At 39.5% G+C, this 18,185-nt stretch overlaps 2 protein-coding genes, 1 long non-coding RNA gene and 3 other non-coding genes across 9 annotated transcripts in view; 3 read left to right on the top strand and 3 right to left on the bottom strand.

The window, feature by feature from the left end:
- LOC132160112 (uncharacterized) overlaps positions 1-18,185 on the top strand; it is a 124,621-nt gene that overhangs the window by 87,441 nt on the left and 18,995 nt on the right. The window lies entirely within an intron of this gene.
- acy1 (aminoacylase 1) lies at positions 848-11,725 on the bottom strand. 4 transcript variants are annotated; one of them, XM_059569804.1, is made up of 15 exons: positions 11,570-11,725; positions 10,429-10,572; positions 9,758-9,822; positions 9,568-9,672; positions 9,388-9,482; positions 8,415-8,491; positions 5,789-5,878; positions 5,433-5,489; positions 5,277-5,350; positions 3,007-3,056; positions 2,780-2,924; positions 2,604-2,672; positions 1,842-1,921; positions 1,687-1,747; positions 848-1,416 (listed from the first exon to the last, which is right to left on the bottom strand). In XM_059569804.1, the coding sequence occupies exons 2-15, from the start codon at positions 10,556-10,558 to the stop codon at positions 1,252-1,254; spliced, it is 1,263 nt and encodes a 420-aa protein (XP_059425787.1). In that variant the 5' UTR covers positions 10,559-10,572; positions 11,570-11,725; the 3' UTR covers positions 848-1,251. The 4 variants fall into 4 exon arrangements, with proteins under 4 accessions (XP_059425787.1, XP_059425789.1, XP_059425786.1 ...); XM_059569806.1 differs by having other exon boundaries at positions 10,429-10,567; positions 11,570-11,703; XM_059569803.1 differs by having other exon boundaries at positions 11,474-11,632.
- trnag-ucc (transfer RNA glycine (anticodon UCC)) lies at positions 11,902-11,973 on the top strand. The gene has a single exon. It is a non-coding gene; the product is annotated as a tRNA-Gly (tRNA).
- On the bottom strand, positions 13,770-13,841 carry trnag-ucc (transfer RNA glycine (anticodon UCC)). Its single transcript has one exon. It is a non-coding gene; the product is annotated as a tRNA-Gly (tRNA).
- Positions 14,865-14,936, top strand: trnag-ucc (transfer RNA glycine (anticodon UCC)). The gene has a single exon. It is a non-coding gene; the product is annotated as a tRNA-Gly (tRNA).
- Positions 15,413-17,471, bottom strand: ifi44g (interferon induced protein 44g). The gene is made up of 7 exons (XM_059568746.1): positions 17,092-17,471; positions 16,956-17,004; positions 16,682-16,880; positions 16,391-16,549; positions 16,067-16,238; positions 15,709-15,809; positions 15,413-15,614 (listed from the first exon to the last, which is right to left on the bottom strand). The coding sequence occupies exons 1-7, from the start codon at positions 17,267-17,269 to the stop codon at positions 15,447-15,449; spliced, it is 1,026 nt and encodes a 341-aa protein (XP_059424729.1). The 5' UTR covers positions 17,270-17,471; the 3' UTR covers positions 15,413-15,446.

Below are 18,185 nucleotides of genomic sequence, written 5' to 3' on the forward strand. Positions count from 1 at the left end.
AAATCTTCTTCTTGTTAGAAAAGATTGAATGAGGAAAAGATCCATGAGAAAAAGTTGTCTGTTTCTCACCCGGAGACGACACCGTGAGCAGCCTCAGCATGGGCCAGTCCCAGGCAGGCGATGCAGTGCTTGTACTGGTCCGGTAGCCATCGGATGCAGTGAAGAAGTTGTAGTAACCTCTACAACTAGCAACAATTGGCCAGTTACTGACCTACCATTATCTTTTGAGGTTTCAGTATTTTGGAGAAGGGAAGGAGTTCCCATAGTGATGCTTTGCAATATAGAGTGAATGCTTGAAAGAGAACCACATTGTAATGCGGTGTTGCAGGAGCTCTAAATAGACAATTGGTGGGTTTCAACTTGTTTTAATGTGTATTTGTTTACACAAAGCTGTCCTATGACCAATGACGAGTTATATTACTATATTATTGTCTTTTTGAACTTTTGAAAACAAGGCTGTTTGTTTACGAAAAGTGCTAAGGCTGTTTGTTTACGAAAAGCATGGTAGACAGAGACATAAAAACTATAGATATATTGTTTTGTTTTTATTTTTATCTATCCATCCATCCATCCATGGAAAGTGGGGGAAAATACACATCACCTTTAAAGCAATATTATTTATTATATGAAGTCAGTCTCTTCAGATAATTTTGATATATATATTACCCCTTAACTTTTCAATCAGGAGGGCAAAGTAGCACCAGCCAACCACATCAATGTTGACTTGTGTCAAAGCAAAAACAAAAAACAACAAATGAAAATATGAAATGTTACTCATTCTAATTGTAGTTACGGTGCAATGTAAGTCTCATAGCAACCAATATGCATTTTCTGTATACATAACTACATATTTGTATCAGAATCATTTATATTAAAAAATATAATGCATCTATGGCAAAAACAGTTATACAGTTTCAGTCTCTGAAATAATTTTCTTTTTTCATATATGAGACACAAACTGCCTAATTTAAGTGTGTTAAATTTACACTTTATGAATTAAAACAACAGTTCATATCAGTTCCTACATATCAGCTAACAAATAAGACTTAAAAGCATTTCTAAGACGTTATTGAAAGAAAGCAGCTCCTGAGTTGAAACAAACATAATGGTGATCTTCATTATATGGGATCAGCCCATTCTTTGGTGTTATGTCAGATACATTTGTGTGGAAATCAGCCCCTTTATACTCAGAACCGTGAGGAGCAGAAGCAGCTGTGAGAGACTGAAGCAGGAGAGGATGACTGAGATCCTCTACTCTTCTCCACTCAGAGGTGGCACACTGGCCAAAGCCGGGACCAGACGCTCGTACACCTGGATGCCCCGCAGGAACACCTGCTCATTCAGATACTCGTTATGATCATGAAGCAGGATGGGAGTGAGATTCATCGGCGAGAAGCCAATGGCAGGAAGACCCTCCTACAAAAACACAATTCACAATATTATTAATAGGAACTCACCAACTGAGGGATATAACATACAAAACTAATGAACAGAAATAATTCTTGAGCAGCTAATCATCATATTAGAATGATTTCTGAAGATCATGTGACACTAAAGACTGGAGGAAAGATGCTGAAAATTCAGCTTTACATCACAGGAATTAATGCATCTTCAGTGATATTTCAGATTTTTTTAGACACTGTGTCAGGTTGTATGTGTCTTCAGACAGAAGTGAAATTGACTTACTTCCCTGATGAAGCGGCTGTCTGTGGCAGCAGGGAAGATTTCCTTTTTCACAGTCATGTTCCTGTCATGAGATGCACAAAGTCACACGTCTGCATGTGTTTAACTAGAACTAGAGGCTCACAAAACTATACAACAAGCTACTTTTTCCCCCTCACATGGCTTTGCAGGTGGAGCTAAACGCACGCCACCAGGGGTCGCTCTCCTCTGTGGACGTGAAATTCTGGTCCATGTGTTTCTGAAGAGCAGAAAAAAGCAACAAATTTAAAACCAAATCATGAGCCTCTTGTGGTTGTACACACACAGTTTAGTAATTTACAGGAAGACTGTACGGAAACAAACGGAGCAATTAGTCGTTTGTCTCTTTTCTCAATGTTGGGTGCAAGAAATCACAGGGAAGATTTTTCACTCAGAAGTGTTGCCAGATCTTGCTAGAAATAAATAAATTAATAAATATTGCAACCTGCCCCTGCCTACTTTATTGACTCCATAAACCGGATCACTTTAGGAGCCGAGCCCAAACAACAAACCCAAAGATGTTTAATAAGCGTCGCTTATAATAAGTGGACATGGCAACTGTTCAAGAGTGCATGCTTGAAAATGTAAACAAAACAAAACACAATGACCCTGTGGTTTAGTTAAAGTCGCTAAACATAAGTCTTTGGTCAATGTAAAATGAAAAAGTGAGACCAAATGTGCATGATGCCACATGCAACGGTTAGCATGCTGTAAATCATGGCAGTTTCGAGATCAAGCTCTGATGATAATTTAGATAATTCACCCCTGTATTTAAATGCAGGTGTCACTCCTGAATCTCTAAAGTGTGTATGTGGCCATAGTCTCCTGGCAGACACATGCAATTACCAGATGTGAAATCAGGCGAGATGAAATTGTGTTTGGCGTGTAAGAACAAATCTGACCTGTGCAAAATCATATGTCACGTCCTCACCAGCTTCTTTACACCAGGCTTTTATCTTTTCTTCAAACTCCTGTACAGTGAACAGAAGCGGTAGTGACACAGGTTAAAATAATCAGTTCAAAGCCAAATAATTTAATAAATAAAAAGAGACTTGCATGCAATGATCTGGATACACACCTGCAGGTTAACAGTGGGCGGGATTCTCAAGTCAAAACTGACATCCATTTCCGCAGGAACCACATTATAAGCCACGCCCCCTTTCACCATGGTCATGTTCACAGTGGTGACATCACCCAGAGTAAAACACTCATTGGTGTTCAGCCTGGAAATCACACAGGTAGTTTCACATTTAACAGATCTCCTTTAACCAGATGTTTATAATACAGACTGAGAATGAAGCTCACCGGGTTTTCTCTTTCTCTCTGAACTCCAGGAAGGAGTTTATTACACGCCTCTGTGGACACAACACAGACACATGCATCAGAAACAGGACAAAAAAATAGACTTCAGGATATTTACTTGCAATTTAATAGAAACAACCTTTTGCTTTCAAGATATTACAGATTCTTCAGAAATCATTCTGATTTGCTGTTCAAGAAACATTTCTGGGGCCATATTCATGAAGACCATCTTAAGAAATAAATTAAGAATATTCTTACGAACTTTTCTTAAGTGCAATTCTTGTTCTTAAAAATGTTACCCAAGAAGAAATGTACAGTTTTTATCTGACCGAATAAATGGCTGAAGACACACTAATAATCTCACACTTCAAGGATTGTTTTTTTGTCCTTCCTGCAGATTATACTAATAATCATAAGTGTCCAGACTATTTTCATCGCAACCATCTTGACTGATGTTTTAATGCGCCGTGTTTTTGAACACTTATGGGGCGTTCACACCAAATGTGACTTGCGCTAATCAATTGCACCATTCACACGTAGTTGGACACTTGAACATTTTGACTTTATTCGCTTCATTCGCGCGTGAAATGAACTTCAAAACAGACGCAAATTCACGTCATGCGAGGGGCTTCTACCAGTTGAGTTCACGCAGCATTGTGATTTCAACCACCATTTATTCTGATAATTTACAAAATATTACTGTTATCGTGTCATGAAATGTAGTTTTAAAAGTATTTCAGGTGAGAATGTAGTTGTTTTAAACTCAAATATGCAGTTTATTTATAAAGACTGCGCCTATTTAAAAATGTGTTGCGCCGATTTCGGAGATGATCAGCTCAAAGCGAACAGCGGGAGCTCAGTAATCATGTTGCCTGATCTGCACGAATCTAGCATCAAAACAGCCAAAAAACTGTTCCGTGCTGCGTCTTTTGCGCCACAGGATTTCTATTCGCATCTTTGGATTGACTTATCATGTAAATCACTCACACTTAACCCTTCATTCACGTCTGGTGTGAACGCACCATTAAAGAGACTGTCTCAAGCTGCAGTGATCCGTTTCTGTAATTTTTGTTCTTTTTTTGTGCTCTATTCCGAGTGAACGCTTCCGCTATGCGCAGTGTTACCAGACGTTCGATCATTTTCATATTTGTACAATAATTTTGATCTCTGTACAATTTACATTAATAAAATCCCATCATGTACGATCATTTCAGAATTTCGTGACTCACCTTACACAGGCTAATCATGACTGATCATTGTTTACATTATTAGTCATTGGTGTGTCACTTCAGAAAACCAGAGCACATCCATATTAAAAGTCCCATGTATTAAACGTAGATAGTTTTAATGTAATGCTTAAATATAACAATTAATTTGAAATAACCCAATAAATTAAATCATTCTTCCTATTTGGGATTTAAGAAAAGTCTGGGACTATCCTAACTTTACAAAGTTATTTGGGGTGATTTTTAAGAAGATTCTTTTCAAGAATTTGAATTCTTCTGAAGATTTGTCTTGTGAACAACCTTAGGCCCCGTTTACTCTAGTGCATTTTCGTTTTGAAATAGCATTTTAGAATGAAAACTATCTTCGTTTACACTGGCGTTTCCAATGTGTTTCAGAAACTATCTAAGTTTACACTACTACACAATCTAAAATGCATGTCACATGACCATTCATGTAGGTACAGCCATAGATATGAATAGGTAGATTCCCTATTATTTAGATCACGAATGCATCTTCGTGCTTGGAGCGATCTAATGGGGAATCTACCTATACATCTATGGGTACAACAATGTGCATGATGTTATTGTTTACAAGGATACGCAGAGATCAATCACATGGGCAGCCATGCCATCATTTTCAAAAGTCTCAGTTTTTGAGGGTCGAAAACGCTGGAGTAGTGTAAAGATTGGTGTAACAGTAGCAAAAGTTATTTGTTTTAAAACATAATGCACTAGTGTAAACGTGGTCTTAAAAAAAAAAAGATCAGAACATTCTTAAGAAAAGTTTTTGGGAAAACAAAATACACAACATAAGAAGAAGAAAATGGCAGACTTTCTTAATAATGTTTCATGAATCCAGCCCCTGATTATTAGAGAACAGTTGCACCGCTGGATATTTCAAATTTTTCAAAGTTCTAATATTTCTTGGCATTTATTTGAAGTATAAATGTTTTGCACCATTATAAATGTTATTTTTTGATCTTTTTTTTTTTTTATCCTTACAGAAAAAAAAAATGTTTGGCCACATTACATTCTGAACACACTCACTAGTTTCTCTGCTGCTGTGTTCTCCACAAACCTGGAACCATGACCTGGACTTCCTGGACAGCGGACTGTGATCCCTGCAGGACACAGCACGATTATTAACACACGCACACAGATGAACACAGAGTAAATGTGGCTTATGGCATATGTGATACTCACACCAGGGGTTCTTTTCTCCGTAGAAGACAGTATAGGCATTGGTTGGGTTTGCCAAACCTGTGAACAAATAAAACAGGCAGAAACTCTCATTAATATTAGTGCATACATGTTTTAGTTTAAAAACTGAATGTTATGAAGACTGAACTGTACTGTATTTGTTTTTGAATGCTACACTGTTTGACGGATGAGCTTAAGTATAAGAAGGCGCAGTGTGTGTCTTTCTGTTTAAAGGGATGCTAAAGCAGTTTAACCGTTTAATGAATTCTCTGTTAAAATCAAGTCTGCAATTTTGAGAAAACCTCAGAATACTAAAGCAACTACATCAACTAGAAGACTTAATCTACTGGTTTGTTTACCTTCATCAAGGGCAAAACCAATGTTCAGCTTTTGAAATTCAGGATGCTTCACAAATGTCTCCATTCCTTTGTGACCACCGACCTCCTCATCTGGCAAAAACATTAAAAACACAAAGTGGCTTTTATTGCAGAACTGGTAATAACTGAAGCAAACGTGCCAATGGATCTCTGGATCTCCTCATAATTTAGACAATACATTAAAATAATATGGTAAGAAACACCAGTGTGTAATATCAAGCAGTTTTATGCAGCTAAAAATAGCTGGAAGTGGATGAGACCAGAAGCCACACATTAAATTTACAGCTACATCCATTCAACCAAAAATAAGGTAGATTTAAGAAAAAAAAATGTTAAAATTACTGTATATATACTGACTGTATACATAAGTATTAATTTACAGATGATTATCACAAACTAATTTAATGCAATAATGACTGCAGGTTTAGCCCCGCCCCTGGTTCTAAATGACTGCAGGTTTATCCCCACCCCAATTCTAAATCACTGCCCGTTTAAGTGATGTGACGTGTGAGGTGACCATAGACTGTATAAAAACATGGACGTAGTGTCTGTGACGTCACCAGTAGACTCCTGAAGAGCATTTTTGAAGCTCAACACTGTTTGGAATGTTACTTTAAAAAAGTAATTAGTTATAGTTACTCACTACTTATTCAGTTAGTAACTGAATTACTCTATAATAAAAGTAACTCGTTACCAGGGAAAGTAACTATTTGCGTTACTGTATAAAAATAAATAAATAAGTTGCTATATGTCAAAGAATTTGTATTTTTTAAGCAGTTTTAACAAGTCAGTTGAAATGAGTAGAACAGACAATGTGTTCGTACATAACTTTCGATATTTATTGCACGTCAACAGACAGCAAGAGTTTATTCCTGCACTTCAAGTATTATCTTGAGAAAAATGTTTTTGGCCACTAGATGTGTGTGTCGTTGTGAGATGCTTCATTAAATTAGAGTTGCTTACAACGTATGTCGACAAAGTCTTCGCTCCTGGACATAATATACACATTACATACACGTTCTTGCCATTGACCACAATGAATTTGAAGTAGTGCTTATATCTCCACCTTGAAAATGCCAACTTTTCATAGGATTGCTCCTGACTCGCCATCTCTGCTGCGAATCTCTGTTTTAGCTGTTGCGTGTGTGTGGCGCCGCTGGCGCGTGTGCTGGCATGTGTGTAAAACCACTGGCTCTGATTGGCTAAGGCAGAGTCATGTGTTTCATGGTAGCCAATCAGAGCCAGTGTTTTTACACACATGCCAGCACACGCGCCAGCGGCGCCACACATAATCGCTTATCTCGTTATTAACCCACCTAGTCCTTACTAGCTGTGTGAGCCAGGGTGGCGTTCGGATTATACAGTTTATTTAATCAATGCATAGTACGCACCGCATTTAACGTCCAGTAATGTTAACGGTGAGGTAACGACAGGAAAAGCAATTACTTAGATTACACCGTTACTGAAAAAATAACGTCGTTACCTTCCAAACACTGGAGCTCAAAGTATGCAGAGCGGTCCGTCGCCATCTTGGCAGTGCGTCACTGCACGACTCTACCGGCCAATCAAATAGGGCAAAAAGGCGGGAGCTGGTTGCCAAAGCAAAACCTACGCCCACCTAGCGCGACGGCACTGTGAGCAGCGGCAATCCAACTGTCACTCAAGTGACCACGTCTTTAATTATACAGAACTTTAAGGTTTAATATAATTTAAATGGATGAGTAGCATACAGCCAAGTATGGTTGAGGGTTCGGTGCCTTGCTCAAGGGCACCTCAGTCATGGTATTGGTGCCCAAGACTCAAACCCACAACCTTAGGGTTAAGAGTCAAACTCTCTAACCATTAGGTTACAACTTCCCCCGCCGCCCGATTCTTAATCACTGCAGGTTTAGCCACGGTCCTAAATGACTGCAGGTTTAACATCCCACCCCAATACTAAATCACTGCCTGTTTAGCCCCGCCCACCTATTCTAAATAACTGCCCGTTTAGCAGCCAAGTATGCCTGTTTAGCCCTGTTTAGCAGCCAAGTATGCCTGTTTAGCCCTGTTTAGCAGCCAAGTATGGTTGAGGGTTTGGTGCCTTGCTCATGGCCAACTCAGTCGTGGTATTGGTGTTCGCACCTCAAACCCACAACCTTAGGGTTAGGAGTCAAACTCTCTAACCATTAGGTCATGACTTCCCCCGCCCACCGATTCTAAATCACTGCCTGTTCAGCTCCACCCCGATCCTAAATCACTGCCTGTTTAGCCCTGCCCACTGATTCACACACGTAGCTTAGTGTTTACAAGATAGACAGACAAGCAGGTCTACACAGAAACCAAACGATAAAGATGCTCTAAAGACAGCAAGATGCTGTGCAGCGCCAAGCTCTGAAAAAAGGCAGTTTTGCATTGCCTTCTTTCTGATCCAAACATTACAAAAGAATGGATGGACTAAACAAGACAGAAAATCACCTATTACTTCTATATTATGATTTTTGATGTAAAAATCTTGATAACATTATAAGTGGACCTAAGAGGTCATTACAAAATAAAAATAAAAAACAGAGGCAGTTCATGACCCATTTAAGGTCTGTTGCGAGCATTTTAGAGCATGTTGTGAGCTGACCTGGGACAAATGTTAAATGGACAGTTCGAGAAAATCTCTTCCCAGCCGCCTTCAGTCTGCGAATGGCTTCAATGTACCTGCAGAGAAACAAAACTTCAATTCACCAGCAAACTCCATATCTAATATAGATGACAAATTATTATGCTTTTCTTATGTTTGTTTGCACCCAACCAAACCATAGCTGATGATTGAAAATATTGGACTATAATTCTCCAAAAGATTTCAAGCTGTTCTTACTTAATCTCAAAACGTTCATGATTTTGACCACTATTTATAAAAGTATCAACTTTAAGTGCAACTGTAATTATAGTAGTACCTCAGAATTACTACAACACTGGCTTGCCAGGTCAAAGGTTTTAAAGGTGTCATATGATACTGCTAAAAAGAACATTATTTTATTTATGCGGTGTAATGTGTTTACGTGGTTTAAGGTAAAAAAAAAAAGAAAAACATTTTCCACATACTGTACATTATTTTTGTTCCTCTATGCCCCACCTTTCTGAAATGGGTTGATTTTTACAAAGCTCATCGTTCTGAAAAACGAGGTGTGCTCTGATTGGCCAGCTATCTAGTGCGTTGTGATTGGCCGAACACCTCATGCATGTGACATCAAAGCCACGCCCCTTACCATATTTGGAACCACACAGCATCTCCACGACACAGAGGCGGCAGCAACAATACTACAGCGAATCAAAATTATGCCGCCTTTCTTTGCGTAAACATTTGCCTGGTGTTATGGAAATCTTCCCAAACAGTGACGTAGACATGTGGAGGCATTTTAGGAGGGTCATGGATGAGTTTCAACTTTTATAAAGGATATCTCTTTAGGTTTGAGACTTCAATCTTTGAAACTTTAGGGATCTTATTCATGCAGGAACAGCTTGTAACACTCCCAAAGACAAAGGAAGACTTGTAATCGCGTCATATGACCCCTTTAACATAATGTTTAGTTTGTGGCTGGTTTTAAACTCACTGTATCGTGACACATTTCATGTCCTGAGATCCTCTGCCGTAGATGTTGCCATGCTCATCTTTGACAGCAGCAAATGGATCATGTTTCCAGTGTTCCTGAAGCAGACAGTCACATGGTTTCTGAGTGAGATCTGACCCTCGTTACGTGATCTGTACAGTGACTGATGTGTGACAGCAGTACCTCATAAACCGGGACCACATCAGTGTGTGAGTTCAAAACCACAGACTTCAACTCGGGCCGGCTGCCGACCCACGAGATGATCGCAATGACTCGACCGGGACACACCTGAGGGGCAGCTTTAAATTAACACTGATGTGACTGATGATAAACATGGCTAGAGTTAGACAGATCTAGCAGTTAGCATCAATACCTCCACTTTCTTCATGGGTAAAGCCAGCTCCTCCGCTATCCGCTCCAGAAACCTTATAGCAGCATCTGACAGTGAGGGATTGACAGACGCAGATTTACTTCACTGATCCCAGACATGAGAGTCAGCAACTGTTCATTTCTGATAACCAAAGGTTGTGTTTCATATAATCATTACACCTGAGTTTCAGAGACAGCAGTTGTTTTCTGTTTATATCCATCTGTAGTATAAGGTAACTGAATAATGTAAATGCAATCCATTGTGAAAAAGACACCAGACACTGCAGTTTTGTGATCTGTTCACCCAAATATATGAACAATATCCCTATCTGCATCCTTTATTCTGGGGATGTTTGCAGAAAAGTCCAGGTCAGGGTTGCAACAGCTAAGTGCAGTTTACAATATATGCACGACTAAATATTTACAGAGTTTATTTTTACTAACCCAAGTGTGACTGGGGTCGTCAATGCTACAAAAGACGGCTGTCAATCATCAGATGTCATTGGTAATGCATTAGAACATCTAAACTAGTAAACTGCCAACGTAGACACAATTTCTAGACTTTGTGTGGGTTAACGTGTGTTCCTGGGCAAAGGTTAATCCAAGTCATAAATCTAGGAGGTGATATTGCCCTTCTATCTACCGCGGGACGGGGTGAGAGGGTCTCTGAGGTACCGTAGTCGGGCTCTGGGTGGACGGTCTTCAGCCGCAGGTATTCTCTGAATAAGGTCACTGAAGGGTCTTCTGTCCCGGGACCGTCCTGGACCCCTCCGCCACCTCTCGGTCCATCTTTATCAGGCAACATACCGGCCCACTGTCCTGGGACGAGACCGTTTATCATTAACCAATACACACTCTCATACACACATATGTGTGCATTTTAAATGTTGCAATCATATTTGACCCTAAAATAGAATAAAAAATTGAACAAATATATATTTTTAAATAATGCCTGTTGAAGGGCATTTTAAGGATTGTATTTAACTTAAAAAATAAATACATTAACATTATATCATTATATTTATGAATGATAGGTTTTCAGGAACCATAGCTCTATTAACTGTGATACAAAAGGTGAGCAATAATACTTTAATTCAACAAAGATGCATTAAAATTGACCAAACGTGACTGCTTATGACACATTTCTATTTTTATAATTCATAAACCTTTTAGTTAAGACACCAGGCTTTTTGGGATTTGAACTTGCAACCTACTATCCATTAAACATCTGCATAAGCCAGTTTACATTTTCATCTAACAAACTTGAACTTGGGGGGGGGGGGGGGGGGGGGGATTAAAATAAAGTAAATTGTAGGAGACTTGCCTTTTGGCTAGTTGGAAAGATTAGTTCATTAGCAAATCGCTGTCTTAATCTAGTCACTGTTTATGCATCTGACCCCTGACCTTTACATGAGTCACGGCACCATCAGCCACATGTACTTCTTCTACTAAAGGAACAGTGCGTTTATTTCACTCTGACGAGGTTTTGATAAACATCGGTCTTCTCGTAAACACAGAACAAATATCACTGTGTCACGTGCACTAATCTGGTTTAACTGTCAACACGAGTAATCACACATGGCAGGAAAACAAAACAACATCGATTCTTTATAGTGTAAACATCACTGCACGACAAATCTGTCTGTTTCAGATCAAACAAACGTTTCTACTGACGTGTAGATTGTTCAATAATAATTCTGTCCATCAACAGCAGACTCACCTGCTTCAGCGCGAGCTCACGGCTGATCTGAGCCTTAATCAGTAAACAACGCCGTCTTTATCTTTAATAGATATCTGGAGGTGATGTATAACTCACCTTCGCTCCAGGGTTTTCTGCTGAACTCGTTTCCTTACTTAATATGCTCAATCATGCCGAAAACATCTCTCTCGTTCCGGAGCATTGCGTCATGACGTCGCAACTATCCGTTACGTACGTGGTGTTCAGAGCGCGTGCGCAAAATGTATGAAGAGTTTTTTTGGTGTATCTAACTTACAGTAATGCGTTTCTGAAATGAAATTCCCATTCGTTTTCTTGAACTGATTTGCAATACACATAATCCAACACAACTAATTTCTCCAGAAAGATCTACACGTATCATATTATGAACCAGATTGTGTTTCTTGTCTGTAGTACACACTGATAAGCACGCGTTGGTGGTATAGTGGTGAGCATAGCTGCCTTCCAAGCAGTTGACCCGGGTTCGATTCCCGGCCAACGCAGCAACCTTTTCCTCCGAGGGAAAGCCCTTTCACGCCAAGATCGATAATTATAAAGTTTTAATTCACGTCCTCATTTTGTGTTAATGAAGATCACACTACACTTATATTTCTGTACTGGCTGATTAAGAAGAAAACAAACCTTGACAGCCGGAAAGGCGGCAGGTTATCGTATATTAATGTGGATGTAAAGTTATCATGGTGAGAATGGGCTTAAGGCTGATGATACACAGCTAGGGCAAATTTTTGAACAATTCTGCTGCTGTAACTTTTAGAATGCTTAATACATTTCTATCTGGATATTTTAGATCAGTTGAGGCCCCAGTGTTTCTACTGGTTGAATAAAGATTAAAGGTCACGTTTTTCGTGTTTTTTGAAGCTTTGATTGTGTTTACAGTGTGCAATATAATATGTGTTCATGTTTCGCGTGTAAAAAACCAGAGTATTTTTCACACAATTAACTTATCTGTATTCCATAAAAATAGGCTGATGACTTCCTTGTTCTATGAAGTCCCTCCTTCAGAAATACGCAACGAGTTCTGATTGGGCCAGCAGTTCCTGTGTTGTGATTCGACAGCCGCTGAGCACACGCTGCACTCCTGGAAACGCGATTGGGCTAGTTTTGGACTAGTTTTGAGAAGCAAGTGGGCAGGATTTGTTTTGAAAACCTGGCAATCCTGATCTGAACGCACGTGCTGGAGATGTACTAATAATCACAGGAGCGTTTTTACTGACGAGATGTGCATGAAAATCGCTTTAGATTTTTTGCACAGCACTACCATCTAGTTAACAAAGCTAAACAGCATTGCCCTTTCTGTAATAAGTTACAGAAACTGTTAAACGCACCAATAAAATACAATTACCGGTTGTGGTACATAAACAACGCCTTCTCCAGACAAAAAGGGGACTGCTCCATCTTTCAATAATAATCTTTGTGCGAATCCGGCATTAAACTGATTGAGATTGAGGAAGCTGTCCTCAGCAAAATGTGCTGCACATAGTTTTACATGTGTATTATAATTTTCGGGAATGAGTTAAACAAAACTTGTAACCATTGATCTCTAAGTACAGCGTCCCTGGGAAGCCCAAACAAAGATGATTGGACTCCGAGATGAAAATAACAGCGTTTCGATGACAAGGCTTCTTGGCCTCTTCAAACGCCGGAGCGCAACAAGACCACGCCCCCTTTTTTGTGTATTCATGTGGGCGGAGGTTAGTCAAAAAACGGTTCTAGTGACGTCATTAATAAAAGGAAGTAGAGGGATCTAGTCCAAACTGGTCGTTCGAGGTAGGCGAATTCTGTTCAATAAAATATCTCGCTTGGCACTGAACTTTGAGCTTTAGATTTTTTCAGATATTATTTATACTCTAACAACAACATTACACCAACTAAAGTTTGAAACATGGGATCACGTAGAATGGGACCTTTAATAATAATGAAAAGAGGCACACTACAAATAGCCTACATCGTTAAATCCTGTCCTACTCTTGATAAACAGAACATCATCGCTTATTAACTAAAAATCATGTACCTCAAAGTACATATACTTTGATCTGCGATCAATACTGCGATCACGAGGAAGGTCCTATTCAATCCCAAACAGTACACAACACCCATCAGTTATATTCAGGTCTATAGTGACACCTGCTGGCACAGTTTTGTAACTTTTTGTAACTTTTGTTCTGTTAAGATCACGAGAAAATAAAGTCGTTAATGACAAAAATAATAATGCATGGCCGCTCAGAAACTCCAAATGAATGGGATTTTCTTCAGATTGTTTGAGGCAGGAAAATGTTTCTGCGTTGGCCGGGAATCGAACCCGGGTCAACTGCTTGGAAGGCAGCTATGCTCACCACTATACCACCAACGCACACTTACAAAAGCTCACTACAGATAACACATACTCATATTCAAGATTCCATCGAGATAAGTACACAGCGGGAATCTTCTTCATAATATGATACGCGTCGCCCTTTCTGGAGAAGTTGTGTTAAATTCAGTATGTTTTAGCCGGCAGATGTTGAAAGAGGAGCAGATGACAAAAAAAGATGGTGAATTTATGCAATTCAATGCGTTTGAAATACAATCGAGATTCTCAAAGCCTTCACATCCGGGTATCCGGGAGATAAGTCAGTAAATTCGAGTAAAAAAATCACAGGCTTCGCTTATCTCGCGCGAATGCACCACACGAAATTCAGATGGGGGGTAATTTAAAAATCACACAAGGTCACGAGATAATACTAATCCCGTGCGAATAGGGCTAATGTATTACATTATTACATATATTATTACATTATATACGCAGAGCTGGTTGATTACATCTAGATTACAATCAGACTCAAACATTTTTAATTTTATTTTATTAAATAGTAAAATAATCAGAGTTACGTCTGTATGGGTTAAACGATAGCATATTATTTACACAGCATCAATAATGTATTCAAAATTGACTGATTCTCCTTAATTTCTCATTTGTTAAATGTTCCTCTCTGAATCAGAAAGTCTTCCAGTTTTGTGGACACTGACCAGTCTCTATTCAGACTGCTGACCAGAAATACAGGGTCAAGAAGTGTTTGAAGTGAACATTACATCAACTGATGAACACATTGATTTGTACGTTTCTTGAATGATCACTCAGTCGGTATTTGTACCATGTATTTCTTTGGAAGGCGTTTGTAATTTCAAACGCATTGAATTGCACGAATTCACCAACCTTTTTGTCATCTGCTCCTCTTTCAACATCCACCGGCTAAAACACACTGTATTCAACACAACTAATTTCTCCAGAAAGTGCGACGCGTATTATATTATGAAGAAGATTCCCGCTGTGTACTTGTCTCGATGTGTACTTGAATCTGAGTATGTCTTGTCTGTAGTACACAGTAATAAGCACGCGTTGGTGGTATAGTGGTGAGCATAGCTGCCTTCCAAGCAGTTGACCCGGGTTCGATTCCCGGCCAACGCAGAAACATTTTCCTGCTCCAATGAATCACTCTGAAGAAAAGCACTGTCTTATTGAAGTTCTGACCGGCCTTGCATTATTATTGTATCTTTCTTGTTTTCTCGATATAACGAATTAATTTTCTCGTGATCTCGACAGAACTAAAGGTACAAAAAGTTACAAAACTGCGCCAGCAGGTGTCACTATAGACCTGAATATAACTGATGGGTGTTGTATACTGTATATCCACTTTACTGTACGCGTTTGGGATATAATATGCAGTATTGTTCATTACTGACATTTAATTAATTCAGATCATTTGTAACAGTTCAACAGAACAATAACTGTTATGAAACTAAGCAAAGAACTACAAGTTTTGGCATCATCATTTCAGCGGGACAAAACGTTTTCCTGCAGAGTTTAGCTCCAAACATTATGAAACACACCTGAACAAAATAACCAGGGTCTTCAGGATCAGTAGAAAGTTACAAGCAGGCAGGTTTGATCGAGACAGGAGCAAAACTCTGCAGATGTTTAATCGCTGTCATCTTGAAAGAACAGATTCACGTATTGTAAGATATGATCAACAGCTTTGAGCAGCAGAACATCAGTGTTTTCGTCCAGGTCCAGCTCTGAGCAGTAGTTCTTCACTGGGACGATGTAGGATGTGGCCATTCCCAGCAGCTGCCCAGCCTTCTCCATCTAGAGAGAGATCAGGGAAGACAGAAGGATTCATGTGACGCTCAAACAGCAGAACATGGTAAAGCCAAGCATTCAGATGTAAAGCGTGACATACGGCCTGCTGAATGGCCCTGCTCTTGTAAACCTGGGTAATGTCACTTCTGGTAGCGTTACAAACCTGGTCCACATGGGTCAGTAACGCCACCTGGTGTACACCTGCAACTCACACAGTCATATTAGATGTTTCACAGCTCGAACCCTGGATTCACAGACAAGGCTTAAGCCTAGTCCCAGACTAAGATGTAATTCTGAGCTGTTTCGATCGAAGGAAACTTGCACGAACAGATCTTAAAATGTGTCAGTGCCTTTGTTTTGTCTTACACCACTGATGTTTTTCTTTCTAAGGCACGCTTATTAAAAACTACTTAAAAGTAAATGTAGCACACATGGTCCACTCTTCAAACACAACTCACCTAAGTTGCTGATGTGTTCTCGTAACTGTTGGAAAGTGGCACCAAAGCTTTTGGCGTAGGATCCGACTTTAGATCCGTCGATCACAAACACCACACAGTGCACTTTATCATTAGTGCTCGGTGTCCTGATGAAGCCCACTGTCTCTGCTCCAATCGGCTGCTCAGGACTAAACTAGAAAGACAACGCAGAGTTTTACCTGTACACACTTTGTCAACATTGAGTTAAAAATAAATACTTGTAATTTTAATATAAATGAAGGTAATGTTCAACGGTACTCTAAAAACTTTATTGATAACTATATCAACAAAAACCACATAATTTACCTGGTGTCCCTCTGGAGCGTGTCCTTTAATGACAGACAGTGCATCGTGAAGAGTGAGTCCGGTGCCTTCTCCTTCACCTACACCCATCACGTCACACAACACCAGAGCCGTGGGCTCGTCTGTGTCCTCTCCTGCTCCTCTGATGGTGTACGAGCGAAGCTGAGGAACACAAGAAGAACAGACTGCAAAATATAGCTTGAGCCTCTCGAAAAAAAATCAAGACTGAATGTCACTGAAACCTTCAGAAGCTTCCAAAAATGATTTCCCCCATGCAGATCTGGTCACATTTACCTTTTTGGTGAAGCTGGTGGAGGACGAGGAGCCCACCATGGCTCTGTTGAGGACCCGTCCAGAGAAGACAGACTGGACTGAGCTGATGAAGCTGGACTTTCCAGCCCCGACTGGACCGAGCAGCAGAACCCGGGCTTCAGTGACCGTCTCACTGGGTGGTTTAAATGACCTGACAGTCTTCACCAGTGCCTCTCTCACTCTGAACACATCACTGTTAAATGCATCTGATACCAGGATGTTATAAATCCAGTTTCACAGAGGTGGGTCTACTTACTCTTCACTCCACTCCGTACTTCTCCACTCGTTTTCCAGCAAGGATGAAGCTTGTGTGAAGGTGTAAAATTAACAGTCATGAACTGAGCACTGGGAGTTCATGGAGTATTCGCATGTTTTTAATATGTGTATAATACCTTCGAAAGTAAACTGAGGTGGAGGTGCGGTTTCGTTTTCAGGTTTGCTAGCACCATTGATGCCTGAAGAGGAGGCTTGAAATGCACTAGCAGCTGAGCCGAACACTGAGGATGAAGTAACATTGTCTGCTGCGGGTATGGCAAAAGATGAGGAGCTTAAACTGAATCCTCTATTCATTCTCGATCAGAGAAGGGAATGCTTTCGCTGATGAGTCTAGAACCAAAAACAAGCAAGAGACAGGACCGTACAAGATTACTGAGGATGTGAAAATATATCAAATCTATACTGGAAGAGTCATATGTGACCCCGGACCACAAAACCAGTCACAAGGGTCGGTGTTTTATCTGAATAAATCAGCTTTTCATTGATGCATGGTTTATTAGGATCGGACAATATTTGGCCGAGGTACAACTATTTGAAAATCTGACGGAAAAAAAACAGCTTTAAAGCTGTCCAAATAAAGTTCTCATGCACATAACTAATCAAAAATGAAGTTTTGATATATTTATGGTAGGAAATTTATAAAATATCTTTACTTAATATCCTAATGATGTTTGGCATAGATGAAAAATCAATCATTTTGACCCATAGGATGTATTGTTGGCTATTTGTACAAATAAACCTGTGCGATTTATGACTGGGTTTGTGCTCCAAGGTCACATATGTTAGTGTTAAAATAATAATGTTGGATTCTTTTCCTAAAAAAAAAACAAAAAAAACATAGGACTACATTTTGTAATATTTAGGCTAGTGATGTATATTGCTTATTGATAGACTTTTGACTATAATATTTTACTACTGACATCAAAATTACAACATTAGTAAAGTCTTTTTAGGGGGTGTAAATATGACCGGTTAGACATTTTCAGTTTAATACCTACTAGACTTAATTATGGTATGTTTGTGAGGTACACAATGTAGCTTTTTTTCAGTTTTAACTAGTCTACATAAGGCTGGGCAGGTTCGTGAGCAATGGTGCCATCAGTGGGCAAAATATGTGTCGTTTTAGTATCGTTATTAAGAGAAAACACGTCGTTTTAACGACAAAGTGTCTCGTTATTACGAGAAAATACAGGCTATGGTTTAAACAATA

The sequence above is a fragment of the Carassius carassius genome, chromosome 16, assembly GCF_963082965.1.
Source record: "Carassius carassius chromosome 16, fCarCar2.1, whole genome shotgun sequence".
NCBI lineage: Eukaryota > Metazoa > Chordata > Actinopteri > Cypriniformes > Cyprinidae > Carassius > Carassius carassius.

Excerpts from the sequence above, each read along its gene's own strand:
- acy1 (XM_059569804.1), bottom strand. The coding sequence starts at position 10,558 with ATGTTGCCTGATAAAGATGGACCGAGAGGTGGCGGAGGGGTCCAGGAC. Across the intron at positions 9,483-9,567 it reads ATGTGGTCCCGGTTTATGAG|GAACACTGGAAACATGATCC; the intron begins GTACTGCTGTCA and ends TGTCTGCTTCAG. Across the intron at positions 2,673-2,779 it reads CGCCCACTGTTAACCTGCAG|GAGTTTGAAGAAAAGATAAA; the intron begins GTGTGTATCCAG and ends TTCACTGTACAG.
- ifi44g (XM_059568746.1), bottom strand. The coding sequence starts at position 17,269 with ATGAATAGAGGATTCAGTTTAAGCTCCTCATCTTTTGCCATACCCGCA. Across the intron at positions 15,810-16,066 it reads AGAACACATCAGCAACTTAG|GTGTACACCAGGTGGCGTTA; the intron begins GTGAGTTGTGTT and ends TGTGAGTTGCAG. Across the intron at positions 15,615-15,708 it reads GCAGGGCCATTCAGCAGGCC|ATGGAGAAGGCTGGGCAGCT; the intron begins GTATGTCACGCT and ends ATCTCTCTCTAG.